Source organism: Manduca sexta, chromosome 8 (assembly GCF_014839805.1).
Source record: "Manduca sexta isolate Smith_Timp_Sample1 chromosome 8, JHU_Msex_v1.0, whole genome shotgun sequence".
NCBI classification, from domain to species: Eukaryota; Metazoa; Arthropoda; class Insecta; order Lepidoptera; family Sphingidae; genus Manduca; species Manduca sexta.
Window position 1 is genome coordinate 637,545 of NC_051122.1, and position 15,471 is coordinate 653,015.

The window sequence follows — 15,471 nt, forward strand, 5'->3', positions numbered from 1 at the left end:
GCCAAATCAGCAGTCATTTGATGTAAATTTCTGTAACACCCACAATTCGAGAATAATCAATATTTAATTTGCTTCTATTCGCTATAGGCCACAGTGGAAATTATGATATAAGAGCATTCAAATCATAAGAAAATGAAAAGGGAACTTTGAGACCGTTGTAACAAGAAACTGTGTCATTACATGTTTTTATGAGATAGGTACAACTCCGGCCGAACCGACTACTTCATTCTGCATAAAAATGTAAGAATGCTTACAACAAACGCGTCTTGTCTGTTTTCTTATGATTTAAATGTAGGCAATATGTTTACATAAGATATTTTTATATTTTGAGCCCAGTGAAACCATTTTAACCTCCGATTCAAAAGGCGGGGTGCTATTTATAAAAAAATAGATTTTTCTCGCAGCTTCGTTCACCTAGTCTTATTACAAGTCATTAAATCTCAATACAAGTATTAAATCGCTGTATGTACCGATCAGAAGCGCCACACACTTAAAAAAACACATACATACATAACATCACGCATTTATCCCCGAAGGGGTATGCAGAGGCGCAACTAGGGCACCCACTTTTCGCCAAGTATGTTCCGTCCCATGATGTGATAGGGGGCGAGCTGATACTGAGCAGAAAAACCCAAATATCACTTTGCCCGACCCGGGATTCGAACCCAGGACCTCAGAGCGCTATTGTACCGGACATGCAATCAACTACGCCACCGAGGCAGCAGTAAAAAAAACACGGTAGCGAATTTCAACAGATATCGGCTAGGTACGCGTGAGATGTTATAGTCCACAAGTGTGTGCGCAATACCCAGGTGCATTCTTTGTTTCGTCACTCTCACATGACCGGAGAGATAAGGCGCAGAGCTAAGGCTTAAAGTGCTTTTCGGGAAAAGGGATATCACACCCCTTATTTCCTTCAACCAAGCTGCGACTAAGTCATTTTTAAGATGGAAAAACCCAAACACAATTTTTGGCTCGACCCATGATCCGAACCAAGGACCTCAATGCGGTAGTCGTACCGTGTACTTTTACAACTACGCCACTGATATGCTGTATAATGTCCCTTTGATCTATGTGTGCACCAAATTTAATACTAATCAGTTCAGCTGTTTCTCTTTACTTCTAACAAACATCAAGACATTTTTGCGTATATAAAATTACTAAGTGACGCTTGAGCCTTTCCTAAATCATTGTACCGAACCATAACGCCATCTTACGACGCCAGCGACATCTATTCCAACTTGAGTTAAAAAATAGCCTATTTTCATAATTTCATCTAAATCCGTTTAGCTGTTACTGAGTTTACTTCTAAAAACGTCTGAAGAACTTTACAAACTTTCGCATGTATATTAATAAAATGTGTAAAAAGTAAAAATGGCAATAATATTATCGTAAAGAAATAAGATAGTAAGATAAGATTAGATAACTCAAATATTATATTAGTATCTATACTCTATACAAATTTTAAAACAAAGCGAGCAAAAGCTAGTTATCAATCATTCAGACTAGGATGATATCGTTTCTAAAAAGAAAACTGTTCTTAGATTTGATCCAAATTTTAATTTATTATTAAAACATGAGTTTACAACAAATGGCATCTTAAAACATAGATATAAATAGTAAAGCTGCTCATTACATTATAAAGTATAATCTTGTAACCCAAACAGATAATACCAGAGACAAAAACCATATAAATCTTTCATGACTACAATATAAATAGCACAAAAGTAATTTTAGACACTATACGTTTTGTAACAAAAGATTTAAATATATTCAACATTCTTCAAAATAAATATAACTTGATTCAATGGTCTCTATCTCTCACAAAAAAAATACAATTTGTATGCCAGTGGGAAACTAAATCCAAATTTTGATCCCAAAATACATAATATACCGATTTGAAGTGAGCTACACTATTTAACAGGTTTTCTATTATATTACGTACTTTATCAACACGAAGCAATGAAAATATGGTATCTTACGGCTATTATTATGTTATTGACTATTGAAAACTATTTTAACTAATTAAGTACACAAGGGAATCTTTCTGATTTAGCTAACAGTCACTATAGATTAATTCCATGAATAAAACGTGAACATTAGGTACAACTGCCGTTACTTACAGAGCAAACATATTACGTTAGAGGGTGCAAGTACAGTACGCTACCTGGCTATTTATTATATTTTACTGTCAACAATACTATCTACGATTCGTCTAACCTTAGTACAATGTGTGTTAGAGTATATAAAAGAAAACGAACAGTTACCATACTCTGTGAACGTGATAATACCTCTGTCGACGCGTAGAGTGATGAAGGTAAATATTTGTACTAGATTTTGGGATCAATGTACCCTAAAGTAAATACCATCTTGTTAATAATATTATGAGTAAAAGCATAGCAAGGAAAATACTAATCTTACTAAAACTTATTGTTACACAAAAAGTTATTGAAAAGATAAGTCAAGAGACATTTAAAAATGTATAAAAACTAACAGTATTTTACAAATAAATTAGAAACAAAAACAACTTTGTTCTCCGTGATCACAATATAAAGGCTAGCAAGAAAAAAATCCGCATAACGCAAACGACTAAGGTAAAGAAAGCGGTGAAACGCAATCGCCGGGAGGTTCGATCACCTCTCCATATATTACCATTTATACTGAAAATAAAACAACCAACCACCTTAAACGCTAAAAATATATACAACTTATTGTACTAAAAAATAATAAAAAAAAATAGAGAGATTTAATGTGCACGACATAAGGCATGACAGTGCTATTACATAACGTACAACATTGTAGGTGTACAAGTGACCAGATGATTCAAACTTTATATCATCCTTACTGTAACGGAAGATTATAAAGTAAAATATTAATAGCTAAATATTAAATTAACAACCTTCAAACAACGCTTCTGTGTCTAACCTCTATTAAAACTCTTCAACATTCAACATCAGTTCGCACCAGTGGTCGTTAACTAATTATTTCATTAGCCTATAATTTTTTTTATTATCATAACAATAAATCAGTGTCTTATGTAAAAATATAACTATTCATTTGACCGTTAGCTTACAAATTTAATTCGAATATTCTCGCTGCACTGCACATGTAAACTAGACAGCTTCGGCGCAATAAACGTAAAACATACTCTTAAACTAAAATACATTTGAGATTACGTCTGCCCGCAAACCCCACGGTCACTTCGTCCGGATACATTTACAACAAATCATATCTCCATATAATAAATAAGTCACCACTAAAACATTAGCACAAGATCATAACGCAGGAAAGAATACCGAGGGAAAGATTTGTTTTTACAATTAGTTTTATAAAAATACACATAGTCGAAGGTCACAACGTCGGCACATTACTATGTTAGTAGAGATTCGTTCACATCGCATTACGGTTGCGGCCTGGTGTTGCGAGGTGTGTGGCGGGCGGTGTGGCGGGCGGTGTGGCGGATGGTGTGGCGGGCGGTGTGGCGTGCGGTGTGGCGGCGGCACAGCGCGCAGGGTCAGGAGGCGGCGCGCGTGTGGCGGCGCGGCGCGAGCAGGTAGGACGCGTCGAGCGCGCCGCGGCCCAGCAGCCCGAGCAGTCGCCGCGCGATGTTGTTCACGCGCTCCTTCTGCAGCGCCGCGCGGGCCACGCCGCCGCCGACACCACCGCCACTCGCGCCACCGCATACCACCCCCAAGCCTCCACTCTGACAAACAAAGACAATAAATTGATAAACATACAATTCAATGTCTGAAAATGTCTACTCAAACAAAAATCGACATCCCAAACAATTTTATGTATAAACCATATTACAATTTACTAAAATTGACGTTCACACATTAGTTTAAAGCGTCCTAGCTTCAAACAACAAGTGTGAAATTAAAGTAAGAATAATATTGATAAAAAAATATTTACCTTCGCATTATCAGCGTAAGCGACCGTGGGCAACTTCTTTTTCGCCTCTTTATTTACAACATGCTTGTTAGACTTGTCATTTGAGGCGGCATTTTTGGCCGCCCTTCCCTTCAAATATTCTGGGGAAACTTCGTGAGGCTGAAGTGAATAAAATAATCTTGTTATTAAACATTATTAGAGAAATCAATATAAAGTTTTTAAAATTGCTCATACAACATCGCCAAAAACAACTCGCATATTTTTCTGTACATTTCTGAGCGTTTGGCAACTATCGTGACAAAGTCAGGTGAGCTATAAAAAGTCTAGAACACAGGATACCCACCGCATAAGTCCTTGTAATCTTGAGCCGCTGCGGGAAGTGGTCAAAGGCGTACGGTTTGGTGCAGATGGGATACTTGGGCCGCGAGATCTTGGTGAAGAGACGCGCCGAGCGGTCCACACGCAGCTCGCAGATGTACACGTGCGGCTCGCGGGCACCCACCGGGCGACCCTGCCATACACAGATGGCTCAATACAACTGTTACTAGTACACATGGTACTCGCAGGTACATGCTCGTACTAGAAATCTTTTTAGATTTAACAAAATCGACAAAATAGGTTTTAGACACATGTTTAGACAAGTATAAACCATTACATGATTAACTGCTCTTTCCTGACAACAGTAGGTTTTTTTTTTAATTTCGTTCCCAAAATATAATCACGTATACCTACAAACATGCCTAGAACTTGTTTACTTTGTTTATAAACTCACCTTACAAAAAGTGTTGAGGTCCATGACCCAACATTGCGACATGACCAGCTCTATTGGCACCGCCTCATACAACGGCACACGCATTACTTCATTGTGGAAGAATCTAGAATTCACCAAAAATATATGTTAATAAGGCTGTTAAATGTAAATAATTTAATAATCGCGGCACCATTATTAAAGCAAAAACAAATATGGATTTGATAACACGAAGAAACATTTGTGTTCTTGAATTTTTGGCTCAAAAACTTATGACTTATTTAAAAAAGAAACAAACCATTTTAAATGATTTCACATTAAAATTTGTAAAAGGCGGCAAAACAAATATATCAGAAAAACTATATTTCTATGCATTTGTTTTATTCTAAAAATATTTTAACAAATTCAAGGCTTACTTTCTCGTTGGTTCGTGGAAAGTCTCGTGCGGCCTCAGATAGTGGTGGCCGTACACGTATCGCTCCTGCGTGTCCTTGTGCTTCCACAGACGCTCCACGCGGAATATGTCCAGCTCAGAGACCGGCACTTCGCCGATCGTCTGGTACGTGTGCTTGCGAACTTCGCCCTCCTAGTAAAAAGTATTGAAATCGGTAAGCCTAATAATAACTGTAAATTTATTTACTATATATAATTTTGTTGATGCCAAAACATTATCACCAACAAGATGACAACAGTCACATTTTGTTAAAAGAAATGTTCACACATACAACTACCAACTGAAATATATAAGACGATTTACTAACATTGGAATTTGGAACTTACTTTATTGGCAGTGGATTCCTCAGCCTTATCCTTTGCTTTGGCTACATTTTTCACTTTCTTTCTGTCCACTCGCTTGGTCTTGGGCGATTCGTTCTTCTCTCCGTTCTTCTGGCTGACGTCGGGGTGTTTATCGTCGATGGGGATGTCGCGCAACACGTACACCGTGTCACCCTGACGCACTTGTAAGTCACCCCGCATTAGCGTCAGGTAGAATTGATGACCTTCTTCTGTGTACTCATCAAGGGGTATTTCGCGGTCCACCTGAAAATATTAATATTTGATAAAAGATTCTCCTTGAAAAAAAGTACGCTTCAGGTCTTTCATAATTTCTTAACTAGATATTTCTCACTGATCTCATCGCGTTACGGTTTATGTTTAAGACAAAATGTAGCTGAAGAACTCGGAAGGTTTCGTAGCTAAGTTCAAACCGTTCATTTGCAAAGGGTTTATCGTTTTGCTGCACAAAGGTACAATACGCTATTTGTAAATTTTTGTTTACACTGCAATATTTTACATAATATGAATTGCTGCCTAAATTTTTTACTAATTTTATTGCTGGTTTCACAAAAGAGCTTTTTCTTGTTTTTAACCATTACATATAGAAAAATTTAAATATCCTATTGTAGATTTTTGATGCATTAAGTGTTATCATAAGTGATTGTACATTACTACATGGTTGTCGTGTACCTTGTTAGGCTCGCAGAGATGGCAGTAGTGCGGGTCGGTGGTGTCGGCGACGCGCATGCAGCGCGCGTGCTGCCACACGCCGCACCGGGTGTTGCCGCACTGCACCATCAGACCCTCCTCCACGTGCAGACCGCAGATGCACATTATCACCTCTTCTGCAATTATTTGTTCTATATTTGTAGAATTGTCTATGGTACCGTAGATGATGGCAATGTTAATATACTTGTTAGTTCAAGATTGATGAGAAGAATAATGGACAACTTTTATAAATGTAGAAAATTATTAGTGAGATAATTTATAACAGTGGTGACTAACTTGGTAAGACCCAAGATCTACTTTTCACTGATGATACTCTGTGCAATCTACCAAGCTACATACATCTTGAAATCTTAAATGAAACAACATAGTTCAGTACACAATTGATTATTATTTTGATTAAAAAATGATACAAGACGATGCGTGCAGCAGTTAGTGATTAGGTATATTGCGCGGTCTGTTCTACGTATTTATATTTTTGCCTTGTCACGATCGACTGGACGACGACAACAACGCGTTGGCCACCCCTGATATATAATATGTATTGTAGATACGTTATGTTGCCATTTTATTATGTAGTTATATTCGACAATATAAATAGGTGAGGTGTACTTACCAGTTTTGGTTTTTTGCAGGAATCCAGCTGGCAAAGGTTCTTCAGGACCAAGTATTTTGGTAAGAACTTCTGCAAACTCAGGCTTCACAGAGTTATACACCTGTTGAATAAAGCGAGTAAGTATATCACGAATATTTAGTACATGAAAAGGTGCGTGTTAAAAGTATTTCGGAATAAAATTTCGTCATATTAAATTTTAAAGGCCGAAATATCCATGATTATTAATTATTTTTACGTTTTTCTTTCAACTGCGAGAACTAATCACTAACTAGACGTGAATTTAAATTCTTTACTTGCCAATACTTGTTTAGTTACCCAGATTAAAGGTGAAACAAAATGTATGAAAATGGACCTTGAGGTATCGCCTTAAGTTATGTATATTAATTGTTATATTACCTTCCTGAGCGCGGCGGTGGCGGCGGCAAGCGCGGAGCCGCGCGGGTGGTGTCGTGCGGCGGCGGCCAGCAGCGCCGACACGTCCGCGTCGAACTGCGACAGCGACTCGTACCGCCCGCCTGCTAGCGCGCCCGCCACGCCCGCCTCCAGCGCCTTGAGCTCGCCCGCACCGCCACTAGCGCCGCCACTCGCTCCACCGCTCGCCTTCGCCTTCACCACGCTACTGAACAACGACCTGTCCTTTTCGTCTGGAAATATACAGTTTCACAAATGTGTTAAACAATCCAATAATTTATTTATGCATCATAAAATATCAACTTAGAATTCAAATTAAAAATAAATTATAAGAAAAAATTTACGCACCTTTTGCAGATACAAGGACTCCATAAAGCGCTTTTAGCACATTGACTAGTCGCTCCTTCTTCGGCTGCGACGGATCGTCGTCGTAGCGCACCAGCCGCTTGACATGATCATCGCGCAGAGACCTCAACATCCGCAGTCTTGAGATGAACACTTCCGGGTTCATGGTATCAGGTAGCTCCAGTGGGTTCACGTTGACGACGACTGGGGCGGGCGACACGGTGGCGGGTGCCGGCGTGGGCGGCGCAGGGGGTGGGGTAGTAGGGGACGGCGGCAAGGCTAATGACAACCGGTCACGAATACGACGCACCTTAAAATAAAAATAAATTAATTAGATACTTTATTACAACTATACACAGTTTAAAAATGCGTTTTCAATAATCTAGGGGCTGTCTCAACTCGAAGACTGCCACTAACTATGCTACCCCGCGTATCAAATTTAGTTACCTCTAAATTAGTCACATTACATCGAACATTATCTCAAAGGGTATTTGTATCAACTTTTTTGTAGAATGGCGGTTAGAATATACAAAATCATAAATATTCTCACCGTCTCCAAATTCCTAAACAGGAAACAATGCCGTTCCTTAACCAAATTCCTCTCCTTTGCCGTGAGCGGCTTCATCTGTGGCTCTTGCCACAGTTTGTTCAGGTGCTGCTGGTATTTGAGTATGGTCATGTTCTTTATATCGCAAGTGCTGACCGCCTGTTGTTCAGACTTTTTGTTACATTTCATCGCCTTCCGCGGCCGTCCCACGCGCGGCGCGTTACCGTTCGAGCCCTGCGATTGGTTGGACGCGTTTGACGGCGTGCGTGATTGCGTCTTTACCGGTAGTTTGGTGATGCGTTGAGATTTACCGCCGATTACGCCGCGGCAGTCTTCCGAATCGCACTTGCACGGCTGAAAAGACGATGTGTTGTTGACTTAGTTTTTATAATATTATATTCTATATTGATAAATTAGCTAAGGTAAAAATAATAATACAATTGGTAGTTGGCTACCTTTTATTTAAATACATTTATTGAAAATGTATGTCATCCAAAATCTAGAAAATATATTTTTATCACAAGCCACGCTATAACTCACCTGACCCACAGCCGGGTTAAATAGAGAGAAGTTATAATCATAAGTGAGCTCCTCTCCTGGATCGATGTCCCGCAGCGCAAATAGTGCCATTCTAAATGTGCCTGCAATAATAAATAACAAAATTACTTATCATCAATAATATGAGATTATTTTTTCATGTTAGTATAAATAAGTATTTCTGAATATTCTTAAAATATCAGAAAATATACAAAGGAAGAAAGATCCACTATCTACCGATTTAATTGAAAACCTCTATGCCTACTTATAAATCACCTGTAACATGTATGATATTGTTTCTTTTTCTTTTTGTTTGATAACTTCAGAACATAAAAACAATTCATACAGGGATTGATTAGTTTTCAGGATCGGACCGAAGATTAATATTGGAATTGTTTATTAAAATCAGCCCGTATCCGTACCGTTGGCGGTCCACTTCTGCATCTCGCAGTTGGGGCGGCAGGAGTGGTTGACGAAGCGTCCGTCGCCGCCCATGCGGTGTCCGTCGATGACGAGCCCGCCGTCGAGGTGCAGGCAGTAGTGGTGCGTGTCGCGCGCGTACCGCGTCGCCATGCGCTCCTGGGAACCACACGCACATCGCCTCGTATCATTGCACTTCATATAATTCTTGTAAGTACGTAAGTAAGATAAGATAAGATAAGCAACCCCCGCTAACCTGCGTTTGGTATTGCAGGGAATGATGGTAGAAACTACCATTCTAGTCGAATGGAAGTGAAATTACTTTAAGATGAAAATTATAATTTTTACCATTTCCTAAAAAAACATTTTTTCTTTGCTGGGTAAATGCTGTGAACATTGAAGCAAAGCTGCAGTGACCCTCATTCCCATCAGTACTCATACTGTTTTAGATTAATCTGATATTCTGTATAAAAGCACACATATGCAGAGCCATTAACAATAGTTAGTGAATGCTATATAGCTACCAACCTTAAATTCTTTATCGGACACCACTTCGCCGACATATTCCAGTATGAAATCTCCAGAAGTGATCTTGTGCTTTGTCCGGACGCCCCAGCCTTTGTTCTCAGTCATGAACTTTTCCAGTCCCGAGGCCCATTCATGACGTTGGATACGTTGATTCTTACATTTGTCACTGAAATATTTGTTAACTTTTAAATTTCGTATCAGATTTTTATTTGTTACGTATTTAGTCACATATTTTCAATAGCTCGTATTAAATTGTGTTATGCCTATCAGATGTAAATAATGACAATTTGATGTAAGTTTAGAATTTGTGTATTTCTATCACTTTAAGTAAAAACAAGATAATAATGAAGTTAAAAGTTACCCGCAAGGACATAGCTGCGGCGAACACTCCGCAAATACCAGTCTATTAATGCAGTCTTCGTTGCAGCAGGACGTTGAAGCGCAATTGCAAGCGACGCTCTCACACTCCTCAGCGGATGGTTTCACGTCGTAATACACATCTGAAGTGAACAACAATAAACAAGTGTTAACAAAATTATATTAAAGAATACAAAACTGAAATTCTTGCAGTAGATTTTGAACTGATTAGTAATTTGAACTCAATAATTTTATAGAAAATATTTTAGCGTTTCTGGAATAATGTAATTTTAAAACACAGTTTTTTGGGACTTTGTTATGTGTAAACACTGTTTTATTTTAATTCTCGTATAACATAGTCGCTATTTACTTCCGCACTATCAGAACTCTAGATATAATTGTTTTTTAAAAATTTACTTGTGCGAATTTTCTTGTAGTTCCACGAAGGCACTGGCTGATTGTAGTGTTGCTGCCACCAGATGTCGTAGGGCAGCGTGAAGTGTTGCAGACGCCGACGCACCCAGCGCTCGCAGTATGGTGGGGGCGCCAGCAGGCCCGGCGGGAACTCCAACTGCGTCACCTGATTCTTGCCTTTTCCTTCTGGCTTTGGTCTGTAAAAAATAACCATCAGCATATTATAAGATTTTAGTTATTTTTAAAATTAATAAATTTAAATAATTACTCACTCTTCTTTGTAATAATCAGAGAACAATCCAGCAGCCAAGAACTTTTTTCTGAGCCGTGGATTCCGCTTCGACACGGTGGGTTTATCTCTATTTTCGACACTACTCGCTGGACTGTCATCGCGTGAGGAGGCGACCCGTTTTTTACAAATAATACTTTTAGATAGCACATCGATACTTTTCTCAAAATCGATCTCCTTTTCGTTAAGTGGTAACGGATCGTTTTCATCGTGATCCCGTAGGTTGTCTAATGATGGCTCGCGGGATTTCGAATTCATTTTACGACTAACTACAGTGTCTAGAGAACTTTCTCTTGAACTGGAAAGAACTTCTGGAGCCTTCTTGTTCATTTGACACGATCTGGACTTCCTTCTTGCAGCTATACCGATAGGCTTCGCAGGCTTTTCCGTTTCAACAGGGATTTTTTTGTTTTCAGTCTTTTTGGATTTACTCTTTGTTTCGTCAGTGGTATTATCAGAACTTCTAGTTAATCTTTTTTCAGTGGGGCATAAAATAGCTAAACTTGATTTTGGCCTAAGACCCATTTTACAGTTTCTGTCCACTACTTTCCTCTTAGAGAATATTTCTTCGATTTCCTGCGAAGGCGATAATGCACGCGTTTTACGCTTCAGTCTTTCTATATTTTCGACACGATTTACAGGCCTATCTGCTTTTAAATTTAATAAACTTAATGGTATACTATCTTCTGGGTCATTACTGAGCGAACTACCGAGTGATCTAATACTATCTGTTTCACTAAACACCTCCCACTTATTAACGTGACTTTTGATAAATTTTTCGTTTTTATTGTGCTTTAATTGTAATGACGGAGCTCTCAAAATAGACGAACTAGTATTCTTCTTCTCAGGCGGCGTTATTTCTGAAGTAGATTTATTATTATTGTCTGCAGGAATCTCTTTTCCTTGCAATTTTTCAAGAGCGACAACAGTCAATCGCCCTTGTTTAGGGCACTCATCTTTATTTAGTACCACCTTAAGTTCTGGTTTCTTGGAAGATGTTCTTTCTAAAAAGCTGCTCATTGCCTCGCCATCTTTTGGTACTCTTTCAAAAGCAGAATTATTATCAGTATCTTCTGAAGTCAGGTGACCGTCAGAAACTACACTGTGGCTGTTGTTAATATCAATCTTCTTCTTCTTCTTTTTGATACTTGGGAAACCTGTTCTGTTTATAGCTTTCCGTCGTCTTGCCTTTTTCTTAGAGGCGTCTATAACCTTATTATCACTAGAATCATTATCTTCTGATTTCTTCAATTGTGTAGTTACTTTCTTGGTAGCTTCTAGCATAGGTAACCTTTCGGCTTGTATCTTCGGAACTAGTAATTTTGTAGGCAAGACTAGTTTACTCTCCCGCAATATGTTATTTAGCTTTTTCTTCTTTTTATTGTCACTACTGTCATCATTTTCATTACTTAAATTTCTCTTAGGCTGGCGTAAGTTGTGACCACTTGTAGTTTCTTGGATTTTATCTGATAATACTGCAGCGATAGATTCACCCCTTTTAGGTCTTATTATCGGATCAGAAGTTTCCGAAATTAACGCCAAGGGTATATCAGATTCAGTGTCGATTGGACCAAGTAAAGAATTTACGGGTTTGGCATCATTGCCCTTTGTTTTCAATTTATTCTTATTGGCGTCTGCTAATATATTATTAACACAGATTGAAGTCTTGGGAATTTGATCTTCTAGATCTACAGATGGTTCAAATATCCCTGTAGGTTTGTCTACGTTGACCACTATAGAGGGCTCAGTAAGAGGTTCAAGAGTTTTCGATTTTTTGGTTTCTAATACTTTTCCCTTCGATACTGGTGATTTGATGACTGTTGCTCTGGTACTTATCTGAGTCACTTCTTTATTCTTTAGTTTATCATCAACTGTCTTGTTTGTAGAGTCTGCGTTATTCTTCTCTTTTTCTAATATTCTGGACTCAATTGATTTACGTATATTGTTATTCAAAAGGGTATCCAAAACTTTTGTAGCTGCACTAGGATTAATCTTGGATACAAGATTACTTGTTAAACCTTCAAGCCTGTTCTTTTTCCGGGTCATGATCTCTGATTTTTGTGCTGGTGGTATAGCACTTTTATAAAGTGATCGTGCAGACATACTTTTTAAAGGATCAATGGTCGTATTAGTATTTATTGATGACGTGTTAGGTGACTGGGGCACTGAGTCTAACTTTTCTGGTTCTTTCGCTTCATCTTTAGTAGTATTTTGATTTTCATCTCTTGTATCCTTCGTAGCGGATACGTTTGATGTTTTATCTTCAGATAGCTTTTTAGATAGCGATTGAACAACTTGATCTAAGCTCGAGTGCGACGCAGCCTTATCCGCTTCCAATCTATGACGTTTCTTCGGAGTCACTATAGGTGCAGAATGCCTTGTAGGTGACGACTTTGCCTCAGATCTAGGTGATGCCATTTTCTGCGTTTCTGGCTTATTTGACTCAGTTTTAACTTCGGAGTCTTTAGCTTTCGGTAACGACTTTTCCAAATCATGCACCATTTTGTGAACCGCCTTGAGCTTTTCTGATGTTTCATAAATCTTCTTCGATAGTTCTGATTGTTCTGCACTGGGTTTCTTTATTAATAACTCGTCATCTGTTGTAATTGAATTTGGCGACTGATTTTTAGTTGGCGTTGTGTCATTGATCTTTATTAAATTATCAGTTGATGTGCTGTTTGGTTTGGTTATCTTAGCAGCAGTATCAAGAGCTTGAGTTTTCTGTTCTTGATTGCTGTTCGTCTGAACTGAAGTTTTCGAATCTCCTTTCTTTGCTTTTTCATTTGACGCCTTTGTTTTTGGTGACTCGCCCGAATAACGACTCGTCTCTTCGCCTAAACAATCGGTCTCAGTACAAAGAAATTTCTCGGGGCTCGCACCGTTTTTTGATGTTTCGTCAAATTCAGTGGTGACTAAGCTCAAACTCAGTGAATTACTTGTCGAAGAGTTAATATGATAATGCCGCTTTTTAAGTGGCAGTTTATGTTCATTAGTGTCTTTCCCGCCCTTACTCTGAGATTCTGCTTGTTGTTTTTTATGTCGCCTTTTAGATGTTGGAGTTGCAGCTTCCTGATTATCAGACGTTTTGCGTTTTTTCGAACCCCTCTTTAGCACTTTGTTTGGAGCTGCCTCTACAACTGGTTTTTCTGTAACTTTGGGCTGAGTTTGCGCAACAGTAGTTATCAGTTTCGGAGCAACTTGGCAAAGTTTTATAAAGCTGCATATGAGATTATCCATCTCCTGCGTGAATTTTTGATCAACGGAGTCGGCGGTCTTTGTGTATGATTCTCTACATTTAGAAACGGACCTCGAACGATGTCTTCTTTTACTTCGATGTCTATGGGGTTTATTCTCTGTTTTAATAGTGATGCGCGAAGGTCTCTCCGTCGGTTTCAAGTTTATTTTCGGTGGTGCCAAAACCACAGTTCTCCTGTGTCTTTTTATATGGAATGATGGCTTTAGATGAGGCTTTTTGAAATTTAGGAATACATTTTTTGCTAATGATTTGTTGGGTACATAAATATTTTTCGCCTTCTCGAATATACTAGGCAATGGCTTCGGAGAGACGTCTTTTTTCGTTGTATTTGGAAATAAGGTACTGCCATTTTTTGTCTGTTTCCGATTTTTAGGCGATAAAGTTCTAGGAAAATTTCTGTAACTGTTTTCATTTTCCTTCTTTGATCCAGATAATTTTGTAAGTGTACTCAGTGGTGATGCTCCAAATTTATGATTAAAAGCGGGTTTGAGTGCCGGCAACGGTCTTCCTATGTAAGTAGCTTTACTAGGAGATTTGAGTAGAGTGTTGTTATTATTATGGCTCACTTTAAATATGTTATAAGTAGTGACCGGTCGCTGCAGTCCACTGAACACTGGACCGGGCGCAAATGGGTCTGAAGAATTTAATCTCAGTACATGTTTTTGGTTGATCTTGAACCCAAAATCATATTTCGCTGGCAAGGGATATTTAGTGCAAACACTGATATATTTCGGACTAGCAGTAGATTTACGTAAATAACCTTCACATTCGGAATCACTGGAACTGTGGCCTAACGTTAAACAGCTGAAAGTTTTATTTGTTAGTAAAGTTATTTCTTGATCCGATACGAAATGCTTTTGATTCTTATAATAAGACCTGTCTCTCACTGATCTAGTTTTCTTAAGTTTTTTCATCCGTCGGCGCATACTTCTTACACTGTAATCTGTTTTGTATCCAGATTTATCGCTTTTATAACCAGATTTATGGTCACTTTTATAGCCTGAACGGTAGTAATCACTTTTATAACCAGATCTGCAACCGTAATCGCTTTTATAACCTGATTCTATCAAACGACTACAACTTTTATACGGTTTAAATTCGTGATCACTCTTGTATCCCGACAGGATGTCTTTGTATTTCGGGTTAAGATCGATTTGTTTCCACGTCGGGTCCAACGGATCGTCCGCGGCAGCCTCGTTTTCGCTCTGATTGTCTCTCCAGGCATTACCGAATGTCTTATAATTCTTTTTTGGTAAATTCGCCAGTTTACTGTTAAGTTCTTTACGCTTTGCATAAACACTTGACAGTACAGATCTGTTGGATGGTAAAGAATCATCATCACTATCACCAGATTCGTATTGGTTTTTATCTTTCAATGTTTTGGGAGAGTTTTTTGTTGAAGATTTCGCCTTGCTTTGTTGTTTTCTACTTGTTTTCTTTCTGGGAGGATAAAGCACTCTATCAGTAGCATATAGCATTCTATCCAAAGCGGCAATATCTAATTTGTGGTCATTTCTTTTGTTTTTCTCGAATTTGTTTTGCTCTTGTTTGAGTGGAACAGGTGATGGTGCTTCCGTTTTAATTTGTTTCACTTCGTTTTCTACTCTTT

The 15,471-nt window shown here is 38.6% G+C and overlaps 1 protein-coding gene across 1 annotated transcript in view; it reads right to left on the reverse strand.

Annotated features, from left to right (window-relative positions):
* Window positions 1–1,540: 1,540 nt before the first annotated feature.
* Window positions 1,541–15,471, reverse strand: part of LOC115450889 (histone-lysine N-methyltransferase ash1) — a 45,951-nt gene continuing 32,020 nt past the window's right edge. The window contains 17 exon segments of the mRNA XM_037436513.1: window positions 1,541–3,703; window positions 3,913–4,050; window positions 4,235–4,402; window positions 4,664–4,766; window positions 5,056–5,225; window positions 5,420–5,680; window positions 6,107–6,261; window positions 6,759–6,858; window positions 7,155–7,402; window positions 7,518–7,824; window positions 8,065–8,415; window positions 8,602–8,702; window positions 9,021–9,177; window positions 9,547–9,712; window positions 9,908–10,046; window positions 10,321–10,514; window positions 10,590–15,471. Of these exon segments, the coding sequence (XP_037292410.1) occupies window positions 3,515–3,703; window positions 3,913–4,050; window positions 4,235–4,402; window positions 4,664–4,766; window positions 5,056–5,225; window positions 5,420–5,680; window positions 6,107–6,261; window positions 6,759–6,858; window positions 7,155–7,402; window positions 7,518–7,824; window positions 8,065–8,415; window positions 8,602–8,702; window positions 9,021–9,177; window positions 9,547–9,712; window positions 9,908–10,046; window positions 10,321–10,514; window positions 10,590–15,471 (7,829 nt within the window). The 3' untranslated portion in view covers window positions 1,541–3,514.